General features: G+C 41.1%; 1 protein-coding gene across 1 annotated transcript in view; it reads left to right on the top strand.

Moving 5' to 3' along the window:
• Positions 1–19,398, top strand: part of LOC107719588 (protein unc-13 homolog A-like) — a 43,658-nt gene that overhangs the window by 3,043 nt on the left and 21,217 nt on the right. The window contains exons 2-19 of the mRNA XM_016527058.1: positions 2,484–2,513; positions 2,607–2,706; positions 4,506–4,623; positions 5,113–5,236; positions 5,329–5,399; positions 5,618–5,672; positions 6,167–6,196; positions 6,366–6,561; positions 11,763–12,515; positions 12,613–12,706; positions 13,484–13,530; positions 13,803–13,881; positions 15,245–15,250; positions 15,654–15,728; positions 15,823–16,042; positions 17,038–17,265; positions 17,342–17,483; positions 18,460–18,629. Of these exons, the coding sequence (XP_016382544.1) occupies positions 2,484–2,513; positions 2,607–2,706; positions 4,506–4,623; positions 5,113–5,236; positions 5,329–5,399; positions 5,618–5,672; positions 6,167–6,196; positions 6,366–6,561; positions 11,763–12,515; positions 12,613–12,706; positions 13,484–13,530; positions 13,803–13,881; positions 15,245–15,250; positions 15,654–15,728; positions 15,823–16,042; positions 17,038–17,265; positions 17,342–17,483; positions 18,460–18,629 (2,538 nt within the window). The remainder of the gene's footprint in view (positions 1–2,483; positions 2,514–2,606; positions 2,707–4,505; positions 4,624–5,112; positions 5,237–5,328; positions 5,400–5,617; positions 5,673–6,166; positions 6,197–6,365; positions 6,562–11,762; positions 12,516–12,612; positions 12,707–13,483; positions 13,531–13,802; positions 13,882–15,244; positions 15,251–15,653; positions 15,729–15,822; positions 16,043–17,037; positions 17,266–17,341; positions 17,484–18,459; positions 18,630–19,398) is intronic.

Here is a 19,398-nt window from a genome sequence, read left to right as displayed (position 1 = left end):
GCCTCTCCAGTCTTCCTCCAGACTCCAGACCTTGATTTCCAAATTAAATGTAAAATTTACTTTTATCTGAAAAGAGGACTTTGAGCAACAGTCCAGTTCTTTTTCTCCTTAGAAACAACATCAGAAGCATCTTACCTGGGCTGTTTCAGAAGTGGCTTGGTATACTGGATTTTTGACTTCCATGAGCTGTTAACTGAAACTGTTAAAAAAAAAAAAAAAAAAAAACCTTTTGTCAAAGCTTTGATAAAAATAAGATGAAAAACCTCAAATAAGTAAGCCCTTACCTCAACATTCACCCTGAAGTGGTTATTTTTAGTGTCAGGATATAGCGCGGTCTGCCCGCGCTTGGCTACACAGAGAGATTAATTGAGCGCGAGAGGAAGAGGGGAAGAGATAAAGAGGCAGCACACATGCATGCCAGCCACATGACAGGAAACGGTGCGTGGGAGCAAGAGAGGATACCCTGGCAGAGGCGGGTGGAGACAACGGCGTCTCGTGAGCGGGACCTTAGAGTGGAGGTGCAGCGTTGATCATTTTGAGACTGTCATAATGATCGAACTTTTTCGTATCGGCCTTACTGTGCTTGCCCACTACAGCAGCAGAACAGTGCTCAAAACGCTAGTGTGTCTGTAGCGAGTGACGATTATGATGCATAGCCTTATTTAATCATCATATATACAAGCCATCACAGTTGGAAAGACGCAAACTTTATCTCTGAATGCCCACAGTAAAGATACGCTATCAGTTTAATACACTTTCATTAATCCAGCCAGTTCCTCAAGCATCCAAACTTATTTAGAAATCAGAGTGAAATGTAATATGTAAATAATATGATTTACTCACTAAATCCAGCAGAAACTCGAACACAATCAGATGTTTAAACATTCATGACAGACGTCAATACATCTCATGGTAATTGACTGCCATTCAACATTTTCTTTGTAGCATTTGCATAGAGTTGAGTATTTGAACGCTTACAGCCAATCTAAAAGCTTTCTCCAATTTTCTGCCAATCCCACAATGCATTGCGCAAGCGTGAATTCCGTAGGAATTCATAAAAAATGACCGCTCTGCTACGTTCTATCCAGTGGTAACACACCGTTAAGCCCAAAGTATACTTCAGTTTTGATGTGAACACAGGCTGTCGACACATGCGCTCTAGAAAGTTTTATCAGTTTTGGCTCTATTTCTCTCTAGTTATGACCGATAAAAATGTCTTTGTAGGCTTCTTAATTACTGTAGCTTAAACAGCAAGACTTCCTTGGCCAATCCGGTTTACCAGAATCATGTCTATTTTACCAGATAATGCTGGTTGACTAGCTTCAACCCAATTTGACCAAGCTGATCTGCCAGGTAGACTAGCACCAAAATAACCTTCCCTCTTCTCAGCATGGAACTGATGTTCAATTTCCCCCAATCAATCAAGTGAAGATTTGCAGTGTGTTGGTAAACAGGCAAATGCAATATGATGGTTTCAGTTAGTTTTTTTTTTTAGATATTATCAGTTTTTTAAATACCTCTGACTCATATACTTTGCATTTGGTATAACTTAGAGCTACTCTCAGGTGTTAAAAGTGTCAACCAGTAAGCGTTTTAGAGGAAGTGAGAAATTCTGCACTGAATTTAAAGAGGAACGCTGACTGTGAAGGATTAGAGTGGAAGGCTCAGAATTATTTTAAGGTCCCCTTAACTCAAGGATGCTTCTACCCGCACTGAATATGGGAATATGAATTATGAATGGGGCCGTTGACGTCACTCGGATTTAAAAGGAGCTCAGTTGGAGAACAGTTTTTTTTTTTCTTTTCAGATTTCCCCTATGCGTAACTGACAGTGACTGCCTCTCTAGATCTCTCTGCAGTTTCATAACCACTCAAATTGTTCATAATCTGCACAGAGAAACTTGTTTCCTGGAGAGTTTGTACCGTTGCCAAGCTCTATGTTTCTTTTGTTGCTTGACATAATGGTTTAAAAGGTTTTTATAAAGTATTTCTCTTTAATAACACCTTTAAAAAGGTACTGTGGTGCTACCATGGTACAGTGATAGAATCAGATGGTGTTTACAGGATATTTTGATATCAGGTAAACTTACATTCACCTTATACTGTGGTAATGAATTATTATCATTTATTTACTATGGTACCACCATGCAGAATGGTAGATACCAAAAAAAATAAAAATAATTGCAGTAACATGGGACAGTGTCCAAAACCGTGGTAGCACCATGGTATTTTATTTTATTTATTTATTTATTTATTTATTTTTGCTTGTTCAGACATTGCAGTACCATGAGACCAGGTCCAAAAAAAAAAAGTGAATTGCCTTCCCACTAATTGAAAATCCCTACAAACTGGAGTCTAGCCTTGAGGAATCAATGCAAATATGCTGACATTGAATCTGAAATGCGCTGCCTGATATGTAAAGTGTGATTATTTTTAATACCTATGTTTATCACTTATTTACATACACGTCTCTCTCTATTGCAGTGAAGAAAGCCAAGCTCGATGGACCGCAAGGTAAGCCTGAAGTCTCACTGTAACTAGCTTTCCACAATGTCCTTTGTATTTTTTCTGCAACATTCTATTAAATGCACTGGTATTTCTGTGCAGAGAAATTCAACACGTACGTGTCACTGAAGGTTCAGAATGTGAAGAGCACCACCATAGCCGTGCGAGGCAGTCAGCCATGTTGGGAACAGGACTTCATGTTGTGAGTTCCTCTTCTCTTTCTCTTAGCAGTACGAAGAAGGGCTAGAAACATGCTTAATGCAAGTAAGCAAACATGCTGATGCAAATGTTTGGCCAGTGCATTCCAAGCACAGGGTCCCATTGTGCATACTTAATGTGTGTGCCCTAGTGGCAATGCTGAGAATGCTATATCGTGAGAACTTGAGCTTGTGTAGCTAGAAACATTGGCATTCACTAACTTGCATAGAGTATGTTTCGAGCCTTACAAATGAGCTGACAAGAACCTTGATGAAGGAGCTATTTCTGTTTCTCATGTTACAGTTTGCATTCCCTTGGTAGTGGCAGTCAAGTAGTACACCTAATGGTTCCACCCTCAAGGGCCCAAATGTTGCTTAGCACTGATTGCAATAAATCTTGTCTTCTAAACTTATTATGTAACTTAATATGTGTTGTGGTTGTCCTAAAAGACTAGATACAGTAAAGGAGCACACATAAAACATTTAAATAGTGGAGTTCGCTTAGTACAACAAAGCCATTATTAATGCTCATACTTGGGGTTATGGGCTTGTTCTAAATGAATGATACCTCAAATTTAGACACTTCATAAAGCCATGGATAAGCTCCTGCAAGCACCCAGAACTCATAAGAATCTGCAGAGCTTGTCCTAGCAGTCACTCTAGAAGCCACCCAGAACACCCTAGCAACCACCAAGCAACCAGTAAGAACAACACAGCAACACACTTGCATTCACTCACAAACAAGAAATTGTTTTTTTCACCGGCAAGCACAACTTGGATTTTGTTCAGAACGTAAGTAATGCATACATTTTGAAGCTTTTGAGACACTGGGAGCTTTTGTAAATGGACAACAAAGAATATTATAGAAGCATCTGGTCGATACTGCAAAATTCTTTGCCAACCTCATCTTGAGTCATCTATAAGCCAGATCTGCTTCAGCACCTCTGTATCTTAATATGCAGCACCACCATTGTCCCCAAGATTAGCCCCCGTGGTCTGTAAGAAGGATTGGTTTTGATATCAAAGTTGAGGCTATTATTAGGATTTGATGCAGCTTTAAAGACTGTAGTCCTGTGGAGCGTCACTTGGAGTGTCACTGGAGACAGTGGCGTGCACAGGGGACCACGATTTCTACCCCCCGCTGCTACTGCCCTCGTACGCGCTACTGCCCTCGTAACGCCACTACTCCCCTGCCCCTCTGGAGGTCTGCACGCCACTCACTGGAGATGCCCAAGTCACAGATGGCATTGTTGTCTGCACCTTGTTTGGTTTTTAGAACTATTTTCTGTTTCCTTTTCCATTTAATATAGTGTCTAATCTGAAACTACTGAGTCGTGCAGTTTCTCCACTGTTCATTTCAGAAAAGTGTTTTTATTTTTGTGGTCTTAGGTCTCTTTAATTTTAATGTGAGTTTATTAACTGAAGATATATGAAACAGTCATAACAGAGTGTAGTCTCCATATCATTATACTACATATGAATTAGGGCTGCACGATAAATCGCGTGCGATATTTAACGCGCATCTTGTCACTACACAGAGCCGTTGTTCACTGACAAGCTGCGCCAAACCACGATCATATTTTGCGCATGTTTTGCGCAGCTTGTCGGTGAACAACGGCTCTGTGTAGTTAATGCTGCTCCATGTGAAAGCCCGCAGGTGATGGAGATTTACCGCTGATTACAGAACCGGCTTTACTGACAAGATGCGCGTTAAATATCGCATGCGATTTATCGTGCAGCCCTAATATGAATCTCTCTCTCCATCTCTCTGTTTCTCATTATTACCCTTCACTTCATCTTTTAGTGAGATTAACAGGCTGGATCTGGGCCTGACAGTGGAGGTATGGAACAAAGGACTGATCTGGGACACCATGGTTGGCACACTGTGGATCCCTTTGCACAGCATTCGTCAGTCGAACGAGGTACAACCCAGATGGCCGGCCTGGCCCCCAACAGCTTGCAGCTTTTCTACCCTCTGTAGAGCTATATGTGGAGATCTGTAGCTGATGCCTGGCATTGGCTCTCATTGCAAACATGTTGCAGAAAACATTCCCTGTAAGACTCTATATGTTAATATTTGTTAAGATTTCATACCGGTTTAAATATAATTTAATGAACCAGCACCAGTGGAATTTGTTTCTGCAGTGTTTGTCATAAAATGTTATAAGCATAGCCCCCATGGAGCAATCTGAGATTAAGTGGCTTGTTAAATGAAATAGCAGTGCTTTTTAACATTCGCCTTTTACAGGGTTCAAACTTGCAACCCTTTGGTTACCAGCAAAGATCTATAACCACTAAGCTAAATTACCCTGAACAGGTAGAGTTGTATACCTCGGTAGTTAAGCCAAACCAAATATACAGACCAAAACATGTCTCTGATGGCAGTGCTTTTTTTTTCTCTGGTGTTGTAGGAAGGTCCAGGACAATGGCTGACTTTAGACTCCCAGGTCATTATGGCTGAGAATGAGATCTGCGGCACCAAGGATCCCACGTTCCATCGAGTGCTTTTGGATACACGATTCGAACTCCCATTAGGTGTCCTTGCTGTTTTATTGCTTTCTCCAATACTGTATTTGGTCCAATTTGTCCTAAGTTTTAATGCTAACTAATAGTTTTCATACTTCCAGATATACCAGAGGAGGAAGCTCGATACTGGGCCAAGAAACTGGAGCAGCTCAATGCCATGAGGGACCAAGATGTGAGTCTCCTCATTCAACTCCATTCTTGTTGTGTTTACAGTCCTCCCCAGAGCCCAAGGGCAGAACATGCATTCATTTGAGTCTGTCAGAGAACTCCTGAGACCTGAACTTTATTTTTTTACTTTGCCTTCTGAACTACTGACCTGTTAAAATAAAGACTGTTACCTGTTCAAACTGCCTTGCCAGACTCAGTAATTTTTGTTTGCTCATTTTGCAGTACACATACCAGGAGGAGCATGAGAAACCACTTCCAATGCCATCAACTCAGTGCTGTGAGCTTTCAAGCGCTACTCACACTCACACTATAAATTACATGGCCCCTTGGTAGGTTGATGTGTGCAGAACCTCATTAGAGGACCAGTCACCCCATCAGCAGCTCCAATATGAGACTGCTTTATCTCTGAGCACTAGATGGATGGCTTAGCATCATGGTGCATAGAGATTTCCTGGATAGTATTCAGCAATATCTCAAGCATGGGTGGGTTAAGGAGGAGTGGGAAGCTTTGGCTTGCCAACAGGCTATTTTTTTATTGCTTCACATCAGAGCTATCAACCATTAGCACTTAGCGTGCATGGGCAAGGTCACTCTCCTGCACTGAAGACATCCAAATTTACGTCCGTGTCACACCTGGTAGTTTCACAACCTAGATTTATAACAAGCTGCTTGTTCATGGTCACACAGAGACATGTGTCTCAAAAAGATGAATTTTCATCACTGACTTCTTGGCCTACTTCTAATTTTTCTGTTGAATCCTTGTTCTCATAGGTAACTGGAGCCTATGGGGGGACCAGCATAGTGAGTAAACTTTGTTTTATGGGTTTAAAAAAAATGCATAAAACTTTCATTGATACTTACCGAAGTATGATGGGTATGGTTTTGGTCCTGGAACATTTCTACTGAAAAAAAATCAGATATTACATTTAATACACACATTTTACATCTAAAATCTGCACTTGCTTCTCAGATGATGATCCAGACAGTGCTGTGGACGATCGAGACAGTGATTACCGCAGCGAAACCAGCAACAGCATCCCGCCGCCATTCTACACCACTTCTCAGCCCAACGCATCCTTGCACCAATACCCCATCCGTCAAATGCACCATGGCTCCCGCTACAACGACATGAATGACTATGACTATGATAACCAGAGAACCATTAGGTAAATTGTCCCAATTCCTGGTTGCAATGTATTTGCTAATGCTAGTAACTTTAGCATCTATCAGGTAGTTAAAGCATTCACTGTGTCTGTGCGACTTTCCTCTGTTCTTATTCCTATGCATTGGTGACTGTATACAAGCCTTGGATGAGCAGTCATTGTATACACTTAATGGGTTTGGAGCCACAGTGGTGCCACTCTGTGATTTGAATGCAACGTTTTCCCTCAATTGCTCGTTTTGGCCCAGTTCACTTCAAAACGAGCTTTTATTTCCTGTACATTTTGTCTTACAAAAGGGGTATTCTTGGCATTATTGCATTGCATGCTGGAAACTTTGTGCTCTGAGACTCTTGCCTTGTCCCAAATGGCACCTGATTCTCCTTCTTCAAGTCACTTTACGACACAGACTGTTGGATAATAGTCTCCTAAGATATTTTTACCAAAAGGAGGCATAGCTGCCTCAAAGCAGCTTGTAAGCAGCCTTTGGAAACATAAAATGACAAATGGGCCACCCTACAGTCTCGTGGACTTTACAGATGCGTGCAAGCGAAGGCCACAAGACTGCAAATCAACATCAAGGGCGCCATCTGGGACAGGGCTCCTTTTATAGAGTTCCTCTCCTTTATAAAGTCTTACTTATGGACAGATCCTGATCCCAAAGTGATGCTTTTGATATGAGTCTCTTAGCAGCTGGTTAATCATTGCCTTAAGTTGGGCCATTTTCCATCCAATATGACCTGAGGTGAGATGAAAAAATACATTACTCATACTCCTCCTCTTCCTGCCTCCCCCATCCCCTTCCCTCCCACCAGACGCTATGATAGTTTAGACTCCGCCACCAACGGCCACAGCGATCTCGATTCGGCTTCTGGCTCGAGCAGGCGGACCAGCCGCCAGTACTCCTTAGACAGTAGGCACTCGCTCTCTGATAGGAATTTGTTTCTGCAGTGTTTGTCATAAAATGTTATAAGCATAGCCCCCATGGAGCAATCTGAGATTAAGTGGCTTGTTAAATGAAATAGCAGTGCTTTTTAACATTCGCCTTTTACAGGGTTCAAACTTGCAACCCTTTGGTTACCAGCAAAGATCTATAACCACTAAGCTAAATTACCCTGAACAGGTAGAGTTGTATACCTCGGTAGTTAAGCCAAACCAAATATACAGACCAAAACATGTCTCTGATGGCAGTGCTTTTTTTTTCTCTGGTGTTGTAGGAAGGTCCAGGACAATGGCTGACTTTAGACTCCCAGGTCATTATGGCTGAGAATGAGATCTGCGGCACCAAGGATCCCACGTTCCATCGAGTGCTTTTGGATACACGATTCGAACTCCCATTAGGTGTCCTTGCTGTTTTATTGCTTTCTCCAATACTGTATTTGGTCCAATTTGTCCTAAGTTTTAATGCTAACTAATAGTTTTCATACTTCCAGATATACCAGAGGAGGAAGCTCGATACTGGGCCAAGAAACTGGAGCAGCTCAATGCCATGAGGGACCAAGATGTGAGTCTCCTCATTCAACTCCATTCTTGTTGTGTTTACAGTCCTCCCCAGAGCCCAAGGGCAGAACATGCATTCATTTGAGTCTGTCAGAGAACTCCTGAGACCTGAACTTTATTTTTTTACTTTGCCTTCTGAACTACTGACCTGTTAAAATAAAGACTGTTACCTGTTCAAACTGCCTTGCCAGACTCAGTAATTTTTGTTTGCTCATTTTGCAGTACACATACCAGGAGGAGCATGAGAAACCACTTCCAATGCCATCAACTCAGTGCTGTGAGCTTTCAAGCGCTACTCACACTCACACTATAAATTACATGGCCCCTTGGTAGGTTGATGTGTGCAGAACCTCATTAGAGGACCAGTCACCCCATCAGCAGCTCCAATATGAGACTGCTTTATCTCTGAGCACTAGATGGATGGCTTAGCATCATGGTGCATAGAGATTTCCTGGATAGTATTCAGCAATATCTCAAGCATGGGTGGGTTAAGGAGGAGTGGGAAGCTTTGGCTTGCCAACAGGCTATTTTTTTATTGCTTCACATCAGAGCTATCAACCATTAGCACTTAGCGTGCATGGGCAAGGTCACTCTCCTGCACTGAAGACATCCAAATTTACGTCCGTGTCACACCTGGTAGTTTCACAACCTAGATTTATAACAAGCTGCTTGTTCATGGTCACACAGAGACATGTGTCTCAAAAAGATGAATTTTCATCACTGACTTCTTGGCCTACTTCTAATTTTTCTGTTGAATCCTTGTTCTCATAGGTAACTGGAGCCTATGGGGGGACCAGCATAGTGAGTAAACTTTGTTTTATGGGTTTAAAAAAAATGCATAAAACTTTCATTGATACTTACCGAAGTATGATGGGTATGGTTTTGGTCCTGGAACATTTCTACTGAAAAAAAATCAGATATTACATTTAATACACACATTTTACATCTAAAATCTGCACTTGCTTCTCAGATGATGATCCAGACAGTGCTGTGGACGATCGAGACAGTGATTACCGCAGCGAAACCAGCAACAGCATCCCGCCGCCATTCTACACCACTTCTCAGCCCAACGCATCCTTGCACCAATACCCCATCCGTCAAATGCACCATGGCTCCCGCTACAACGACATGAATGACTATGACTATGATAACCAGAGAACCATTAGGTAAATTGTCCCAATTCCTGGTTGCAATGTATTTGCTAATGCTAGTAACTTTAGCATCTATCAGGTAGTTAAAGCATTCACTGTGTCTGTGCGACTTTCCTCTGTTCTTATTCCTATGCATTGGTGACTGTATACAAGCCTTGGATGAGCAGTCATTGTATACACTTAATGGGTTTGGAGCCACAGTGGTGCCACTCTGTGATTTGAATGCAACGTTTTCCCTCAATTGCTCGTTTTGGCCCAGTTCACTTCAAAACGAGCTTTTATTTCCTGTACATTTTGTCTTACAAAAGGGGTATTCTTGGCATTATTGCATTGCATGCTGGAAACTTTGTGCTCTGAGACTCTTGCCTTGTCCCAAATGGCACCTGATTCTCCTTCTTCAAGTCACTTTACGACACAGACTGTTGGATAATAGTCTCCTAAGATATTTTTACCAAAAGGAGGCATAGCTGCCTCAAAGCAGCTTGTAAGCAGCCTTTGGAAACATAAAATGACAAATGGGCCACCCTACAGTCTCGTGGACTTTACAGATGCGTGCAAGCGAAGGCCACAAGACTGCAAATCAACATCAAGGGCGCCATCTGGGACAGGGCTCCTTTTATAGAGTTCCTCTCCTTTATAAAGTCTTACTTATGGACAGATCCTGATCCCAAAGTGATGCTTTTGATATGAGTCTCTTAGCAGCTGGTTAATCATTGCCTTAAGTTGGGCCATTTTCCATCCAATATGACCTGAGGTGAGATGAAAAAATACATTACTCATACTCCTCCTCTTCCTGCCTCCCCCATCCCCTTCCCTCCCACCAGACGCTATGATAGTTTAGACTCCGCCACCAACGGCCACAGCGATCTCGATTCGGCTTCTGGCTCGAGCAGGCGGACCAGCCGCCAGTACTCCTTAGACAGTAGGCACTCGCTCTCTGATAGGTGGGTCTCCGTAGCTCCTACACCTCCACCCTCTTCCACCTCCTCCTCCTGCTCTTCTTCCTGCTCCAGCCTGTGATTCCGTCCCGCTGTGATGATGTCGTGGATTTGGACTTGTCTGGTCCTGTGGTCCTCGCTATGCTTGCCATGCATGCGCACCAATCCTTCTTTTACATACATGGTCTATTGATATATATATATATATATATATATACTCTATCTATACCTCTTTGTATATGTATCTATGTCCTCTATCACGATTGTTATGTACCTGTTAATGACCTGTCACGTGTTATTAGGTAACCAACCCGTGCGTTTCAGAAGCTTTTTCTTGTGTCTTCTGTACCGTGTAATCGGAATTTGGTGCAATTGCCAATGGGGGTCCACTGGGTCTGTTTTTGTTTTTTTGTGAAGTCTGTTATTTACCCGCTATATGCCTGACCGAGTTAGTGAATAACGTTGTAATTCCGAAAGCCTAGTGTGCACTAATTACATAGCCTTTAGACACAGTAGGCTGTGTGTGGGCAGCAGGCGGGACCATGTCGATGGCTATGACAGAGACCAGGGGATGTTCACATCACTGATTTATCCTCTCAACATCTCATGGACAAAACCTTTCCGAAAGCCAAAATGTGTTGTGTGGAAGACAGGAAATAAAGCTGTGTGTGTGTCTTGAGAATTTATGGGTTTGTGCGCAAGGAAGTGAAAAAAGGTGACAAGGATATATCACTAACTGGCGGAAAGGCTTGACAGAAGCGTGATTGTATGTGTAATTGTGTGTGTGTCCTGTGGCTCTCGTATTTCCTCCAGTCTAAAGCCCAGATGCTTTTTGGCTCACAGCCTATTACACACACCATCTCTTTCGCTTCTGATTCTTCATGCATTACTAAACCTTACGTCCCATAATCGATCATGTGTGTGTTTGTCTGTGTGGCAGTGCGTCTTTTCTTATTCATTCCATTCTCTCAATCTCTCTCCACCTAACTGGCTCATTCATCAGCAAAGATAAATAGCCTTCCATTTCTTAAGGTGTCACAGGAAAATGCTGCATCTCCTTTTCTGTCAGCTCAGTGTTATTCTCTATCTTTTTTTCAATGTCTTGTCCTTTCTTAAGTCCACCTGGGTGAATTTGTCCACTGACAACTCTTCCAATTGCCATCTTAGCGTATTTTGTGAAACAGCTCTTTTTGAGTCCATATGTTAATGTTTTTTTCTTCGACTCCCTCAAATGAACCTCAGGATTCTGTCTCGTTTTCTCTTACCACCTTACCCACATGTATTCATCCATAAATAAGCAACAACTATTTCCCTGCTAATACCTTAAACCAACCCTTAATTTGTTTGCTTGTCTTAGCTGGTTTAAGCTGGTCTACTGGCCTGACTTCTGATAGACCAGTTAAGACCAGAAAACGGTCTTTGGCAGGTTTAAGCTGTTGTTTTCAGCAGGGAGAGACTTCTATCAGCTGACAAGTATAATTTTCCTCTGTGGTTGTTTGTTCCTGCTTTCTTTGCCTCAAACTCTCTTTTTACGGCTCATAAACCCGTATATCAGCAGTCGCCCATCTTGTTTCTTCCATGACTTGTCAATATAACTAATGACTCTATACTCCCACAGTCCCACCGGCAGTAGTCGCTATGCCTCCTCGGGTGAGCTGAGCCGCGGCAGCTCCCAACTCAGTGAGGAGTTTGGCCCAGATGATGGCGAGAGCTTCCGAGGTTCCGGAGAGTTCTACGACGAGAACGACTCCTATCACTCCTGCCATTCCTCCGTTAGCTACGGTAAAGACTCACCTGGTTGGGATCCAGATGAGCCGCAGGGCGTCTACAGTGATGATGGGGAGTACAACAAAGATGGAGGTGAAGAAGGGGCACTATATGATGAAGAGGATGGTGAGATCTATGAGCAGGAGGAAGGGGTGTATCCCTATGAGAAGGAAGAGGAAGGAAGAGTATATGAAGAGGATGAAAACCTTTACCCACTGGATGGTACTCTCAGTGAAGAGCAGGAGCCACCTTACACCCCTACCCCAACCAGCACTGCCCCAATGTTGGCTCCTGAGGCCCTCACCAGCCGTCCACCACTGGAGAAACAGGCTTCCATGCACCAGCAACAGCCGCCACAATCCCAACCACCATTCCAGACCATGGAGTCTAAGCGAGAGTCACCACCCCCCCCACAGCAGTCACATGATGTCTTTGCCAAGGTACCTCATACCTCGACCCCACCGCGAGTCTCAGAGGTGGAGCCTGAGAAGGTCCCAACACCTGTAGGCAAGCTGGTAGCCCCTTCTGAGGAGCCTTTGTCTACCCCTGCCACCGAGGTCCCACCTGAAGCAGAACAAGAAAAGAAAGAGGCTTCTCCAGAGAGGTAAGCTTCATGTGCCGAGTCCTTGGATAAGGTGTAGCCTTTCATGACATTTTGCTGAATGCAAGTTAAATCTAACAATTTTTTTATCTTTTCACAGCACACCAAAGCTGGAGCCACCTGTGGACCCTGCAGTAAGGGCCAAAGCCAACTGGTTGCGACTCTTCAACAGGGTTCGCCTTCAGCTGCAGGAGGTACGTGAGGTCTGAAGTTGTGAAGCCTGAAATTGATGCTATATTTGTTTGATCAGCTTCTTCCAACTAAATAGTAATTCAGTAACCAATCAAAGTTTGCCAGCTTGCTTATGCCCTATTCAGTTGGTTCCGTTGGCCAACATTGGGTTGCTAGTTTTCGTTTAGTTCTGCCCTTCGTTGTCATCCTTTTTCTTGCCTGTCTTGTCCATTTCATGTTACTTTTAAGTTTTACATTTTACTGTTACATACGTTTACAAAACAAGTTTTGTTTTGGGATTTCATGCCTTGTCCCTTTTTGTGTTCCACCCCATTTGTTTTTGCTATTTTGTGTGTTTGTTTGTTTTTGTTTTTTCAGTCTTTTGTCATTGCCATAGCGATTGTCATGCCCTTCACTGCTTTGCCGAAGCTGGACAAGCAGTCTGAAAGGTGGGTGCGGCTATGTGTGGGTCCACAGTAAACACATTTTCCTGACCAATGACTGCAGCACGCTTCCTCTGAGATACACATGGAGTTGTTATGACAGAATAAGAATGATGGAGATAAAGATGTCCAGCAAATCCGGTCTAATTATGAGAGAGTCCTGCAACTGACGTCTCTTTCTGAGTCCAATCAAAATAGACAATGGTCTTTTTTCTTAATATAAATTATATAATTGAAATTACATTGTGAGGTCTGCATGGATATTAAAGAGAAGTTTAATATGGTTTAGCGGACCGATTAAATCGAGATATATGGAGCGCTGTCACTGACTCCGCTGTCACTCCCTGTTGTCTGCAGGCTCGAGGCGAGACTCCAGGACTTGCGTCACTCTTTTTGCAAGCAGGGTGAGTGTCACCAAAGGACTGCAGCTCATTTTCAGAGCGGCTAAACATCTGAGCTATTCAAACTTCATGGTTTAGATGATATATAATTTGTAAATATTTAAATATCAGAAAGTACCTGAGTCACTATGGAGAATATACTCTTCCGACCTCTTTTTTTTTTTTTTTCAAACTGTTCCGGATCCCCTGTTCAGACCAGCTGCTTAAATTAGATCAGTTGGAAATAGCTAGCTGTGTATGAATATATATAATACATCTACCCATTTGATCTGCAGGCCTGGAGGTGCTCTCTACAGCATAGACAGCATGCCTGACCTACGCAAGAGGAAGGCCATCCCTCTCGTCCGAGACCTGGTGAGTCACACAGCACAACAGCACGTCACAGTTTCAACTAAAGCATTGCTGGACCCAATGTCAACTTCCCAACTCTTCAAAAGCACCGTCCATATGCATCAGCGTGCTTATTTTGGGCAGCAGTCTGTCAAGGGTCTATAGTTCACAGAAGTCTCTATGGCACATCTGTCTGAATCACGGCTACAGTGTTAGACATTATTAGAGCATTACTCAGCCTCCTGACTGTCTCAGTGTCTCCTTTACAGTCCCATTAATTTTGGCCTCTGTATTTCTTTGTGAGCTGCTAACCTTGTTTTGTGCCTGTAACCTATTTTGGGAGCTTGTTGAACTTTTCCACTGATACTTAAAAAAAGGTTTGCGTGGCAAATAAAATCAAACATCATTGGTTCTCGCATGGATAGAGGCAACACATGCGTATGGGCATTAAATGCAACATAAAATCTAAATTGACCCGACTAATACATGTTTCTGGTCTTATTGTGTCTAATTCATTATTTCATGTTCAGTAAGCAATGAAATAATGAAATAACCACATTTAAATTTAGCTAGTAATTCAGTCTGGTTCCACCCAACAAAATGTATTTATGTGGTCTGAAATTGATTGCATTGCATAAAATTAAGTTTAATCAAAATGTTCAAGAGCATTAGTGCATGTTAATTAACAACATTTAACAAGCCGCAGAATGCATGTTTGGGTTTACTTGTTAACATTTTCTGCAAAGCTTCTCATTAGATTGACAGGAGAGTTAGTTGTGTGTAGATTAAATAAAGTAACAAGAGCCAAAAAAAATCATTGATTTGCTGACAGCTGTCGTGTAGGTCTGGCTGCACTTAATTCAGCCAAGAACACTCCTGGCAGCCTTCACTGGAGATCTGTCAGAGCAGGCAACGGCACCAGGCTCGCTTTGACGCTACGGACTGGAAGATGAGGGAGAAATTACCATACTGCACTAAACAGCTCCGCAGTTTGTCGGTTTTAATCCATTTTACCGTCACCGCTACTGACTCTAAGAGTCAGAAGCCAAAGTGCTGACTTGAGCAGAATTAAAATACATGTCAAAACAATTCAACTACAGACAGACTACCTCCTCCCTCTCTTTCTCTTTTCTCTCTGCTCCCTCCATATTTCAGTCTTCCACATGTATTCTTGTTGTACAAGCACTTTTCAAGGCCTCTTTACATAAATACTTTCTCCTTGTGGTTGTGTCAGTAGATTTATAAAAAGTATAACCTGTTTTTTTTTTTGTTTTTTTTTTTTACTTAAGTTGATGTATGAAATAAAAAGTTGTTGAATTATCTTTGGCAAACTTCTAAAATGTTTTGTGTTTTATTTCTCTTTTTTCAATGCCAATACCTCCTGCAGGCAATGGTAAGCACTCACAATTTCACTTTTTCAGCACTCCTGGGTAAAATGCTTCAATTCCAACCACAAACCGTTTTCTGCTAGTTTTCACTGCACACTTTAGAAGGAATTTCTTCATGAAATGGACATTTTTATCACAAATTCATTGTTTAAATATTTTTTACTGTGTATATTTTATTATAAGGAATGTATATTTTTATTTTATTCTATTCTATTAAATGTATTTAATTTTTGTCTTATTTATTTCCTTATCTTTATTTTTTCTATCTCATTCTATTGTCATACGTTGGACAAATAATAATATTGCTAAGAAGTGTTCAGTTCGTATGTATTAGAATGCAATCAAGTGTATTTACTCGACAAATGCATATTTTATTTTTGAGCCCTACATTTTTGTTTTCTTTTGTAGTCTCTTGTCCAGAACTCTCGAAAAGCAGGCATCACTTCTACTATGGCCTCCAGCACACTTAACAATGAAGAATTGGTATGTCAACAAGCCCCGTTTTCTTCCTGGACATTGACATTTTGCAGTTCAGAACCATTTTCCATTTACCTGTTGATTTATTATGACCATGCAGAAGAGTCACGTCTATAAGAAGACCCTGCAGGCTTTGATCTACCCCATTTCCTGTACTACACCACACAACTTTGAGGTGTGGACGGCCACCACCCCCACCTACTGCTACGAGTGTGAGGGGCTTCTGTGGGGCATCGCTAGACAGGGCATGCGCTGCACCGAGTGTGGGGTCAAGTGTCACGAGAAGTGTCAAGATTTGCTTAATGCCGATTGTCTACAGAGTAAGATGCTTATTAAGATTCTTTCATTACTCTCAAATATTGTCTTAAATACAAAAAAAGGATTCATCATTATTTTATATATATATATATTACTATATCTCTTGTTGATTTGAAATATATTTATTGAAATGTAAATAGTCAAATGCTTGGAATAATTACGTTTTTTTTTTGTCTCTTAACCTCACAGAGGCTGCATTTATTTGAACAAAAATACAGTAAAAATAGTAATGTTATGAAATATTATTACAATTTCAAAGAACTGTTTTGTATTTTAATACATTTTCAATTTTAATTTATTCCTGTGATGCAAAGCTGAATTTTCAGCATCATTACTCCAGTCTTCAGTGTCACATGATCCTTCAGAAATCATTCTAATATGCTGATTTGCTGCTCAGTTATTACCGATTATTATTGATGCTCAATTATTAATATTTTTTTCAGGATTCATTGATGAATAGAGAGTTTAAAAGAACAGAATTTTCTATTTCTATTTAAAACCGAAATCTTTTATAACATTTTAAATGTCGTTACTGTCACACATTTAATGTGTCCTTGCTGGAAAAGTGTTTATTTGTTCCTTTTCTTTTTAATTCAAATTAATTAATTATTTTTGGTAGTGTATCATGGTTTCCACAAAAATATTCTGGAGAAAAGACTATTTTCATCATTGATGAAATGTTTCTTAAGCTTGTGTTTCTTAGAATGATTTCTGAAGGATCATGTGACACTGAAGACTGGAGTAATGATTTCGAAAATTCAATTTTGCATCACAGTAATAAATAACATTTTAAAGTATATTAAAATAGAAAACTGTTTCTTTGAATTGTAATAATATTTCGCAATATTACTGTTTTTCCTGTATTCTTGATCAAATAAATGCAGCCTTGGTGAACATAACTTTCAAAACATTAAAAAAAAATCACAATCATTCCAAACTTTTGACCGTTAGTGTAAATATAAGGTGTATTTAAATAAACCTTTTCCATATTTCACAGGGGCGGCGGAGAAGAGCTCCAAGCATGGAGCTGAGGATCGCACGCAGAATATCATCATGGTATTGAAAGATCGCATGAAGATCCGTGAACGCAACAAGCCTGAGATATTCGAGCTGATTCAGGACGTGTTTGGAGTCATCAAGGCAACTCACGTGGCACAGATGAAGCAGGTCAAGCAAAGCGTCCTGGACGGAACGTCCAAGTGGTCGGCAAAGATCAGCATCACCGGTAATGACCCACTTCGACTAGTACAAGTTTGTCATATTGGTTATCTTAGTATGAACCCTGTTGTTTTTCCGCTCAGTATTATGTGCCCAGGGCCTGCAGGCAAAGGACAAGACCGGCTCCAGCGATCCTTATGTTACAGTGCAAGTAGGCAAGACCAAAAAACGAACCAAAACCATCTACGGCAACCTCAACCCTGTATGGGATGAGAGCTTCAATTTGTAAGTGGACCATTTTTTGGATTCAAAACTCAATATGTGTCTAATATATTTTGTTGAGGGTCAGTGCTCATGGTGATACAAAAACATCTCACACAGTGAGTGTCACAACTCTTCCGATCGGATCAAAGTGCGCGTGTGGGACGAGGATGAGAAGGATCATGTGACACTGAAGACTGGAGTAATGATTTCGAAAATTCAATTTTGCATCACAGTAATAAATAACATTTTAAAGTATATTAAAATAGAAAACTGTTTCTTTGAATTGTAATAATATTTCGCAATATTACTGTTTTTCCTGTATTCTTGATCAAATAAATGCAGCCTTGGTGAACATAACTTTCAAAACATTAAAAAAAAATCACAATCATTCCAAACTTTTGACCGTTAGTGTAAATATAAGGTGTATTTAAATAAACCTTTTCCATATTTCACAGGGGCGGCGGAGAAGAGCTCCAAGCATGGAGCTGAGGATCGCACGCAGAATATCATCATGGTATTGAAAGATCGCATGAAGATCCGTGAACGCAACAAGCCTGAGATATTCGAGCTGATTCAGGACGTGTTTGGAGTCATCAAGGCAACTCACGTGGCACAGATGAAGCAGGTCAAGCAAAGCGTCCTGGACGGAACGTCCAAGTGGTCGGCAAAGATCAGCATCACCGGTAATGACCCACTTCGACTAGTACAAGTTTGTCATATTGGTTATCTTAGTATGAACCCTGTTGTTTTTCCGCTCAGTATTATGTGCCCAGGGCCTGCAGGCAAAGGACAAGACCGGCTCCAGCGATCCTTATGTTACAGTGCAAGTAGGCAAGACCAAAAAACGAACCAAAACCATCTACGGCAACCTCAACCCTGTATGGGATGAGAGCTTCAATTTGTAAGTGGACCATTTTTTGGATTCAAAACTCAATATGTGTCTAATATATTTTGTTGAGGGTCAGTGCTCATGGTGATACAAAAACATCTCACACAGTGAGTGTCACAACTCTTCCGATCGGATCAAAGTGCGCGTGTGGGACGAGGATGACGATATTAAGTCCAGAGTAAAGCAGAAGTTCAAACGAGAGTCTGATGATTTCCTCGGTCAGACCATCATCGAGGTTCGAACTCTGAGCGGAGAAATGGACGTCTGGTACAACCTGGGTGAGTAACCAAGCCATATTTTTCTTAGAAAATATCAAAATACATTAATAACATAAATGTAATGTTATATTTATGTTGCGCACAGGTCAAACTGCAATGCAGTACTCAAAGATCAAACAGTTTCAACTTTGACCCTATTTGCCACTGACTTTTAGGAGCGAGGACAAGGATTACAGAACCATTAGCGTGACATATCATTAGATGAGCAGTCGTATATCATGTTTTTATTTTTTATTTTTTTGTGTGATCTATCAAAACGATTGGCATGACTTGTTGGCTTGGTTTCGCTCGCTCTCTTGCTAAACTTGTAAAATTGCCATTTCCTGACACTACCTTGCAAAGAAGACACTTAAAAGTTTAAAAGTTATAAACATTTATTAACTGAGGTTACACATTTTACTTTCAATTTTTCTTGCACTTCTAAAATCAACACTTGCTTGTTTGACTTTAAAATGTTGTTTTTTTCCATACTATTTTTTTTGCACAATTTTTTTCCATGTTTATCTTTTTTTATGATTTCTGGGGGGAAAAAAGCATACATTTTTTTTCATGTGGTTTATCATATGATTTTATTTGTTTACATTTGTTTTCTTACGGAGCCCGGGAAGTCACCATAACCGGTACATTATTGGTTTTGTATTGCTTTTTACCTTCTTCTCTCGAAACTCTATCGTTTTGTTTTTTTTTTAGAAAATTCAGGAAATTTTCTTTTCTTCTTTTTAGCGTTTATTTTAGGCTATAAAACACAGGCGGCGGTGTTTTATCCTAT

Source organism: Sinocyclocheilus rhinocerous, unplaced genomic scaffold (assembly GCF_001515625.1).
Source record: "Sinocyclocheilus rhinocerous isolate Xijiao unplaced genomic scaffold, SAMN03320098_v1.1 scaffold1294, whole genome shotgun sequence".
In the NCBI taxonomy this organism is placed as follows: Eukaryota; Metazoa; Chordata; class Actinopteri; order Cypriniformes; family Cyprinidae; genus Sinocyclocheilus; species Sinocyclocheilus rhinocerous.
The sequence above is the reverse complement of the archived record's forward strand: the minus strand, read 5'-3'. Positions and strand labels throughout refer to the sequence as shown.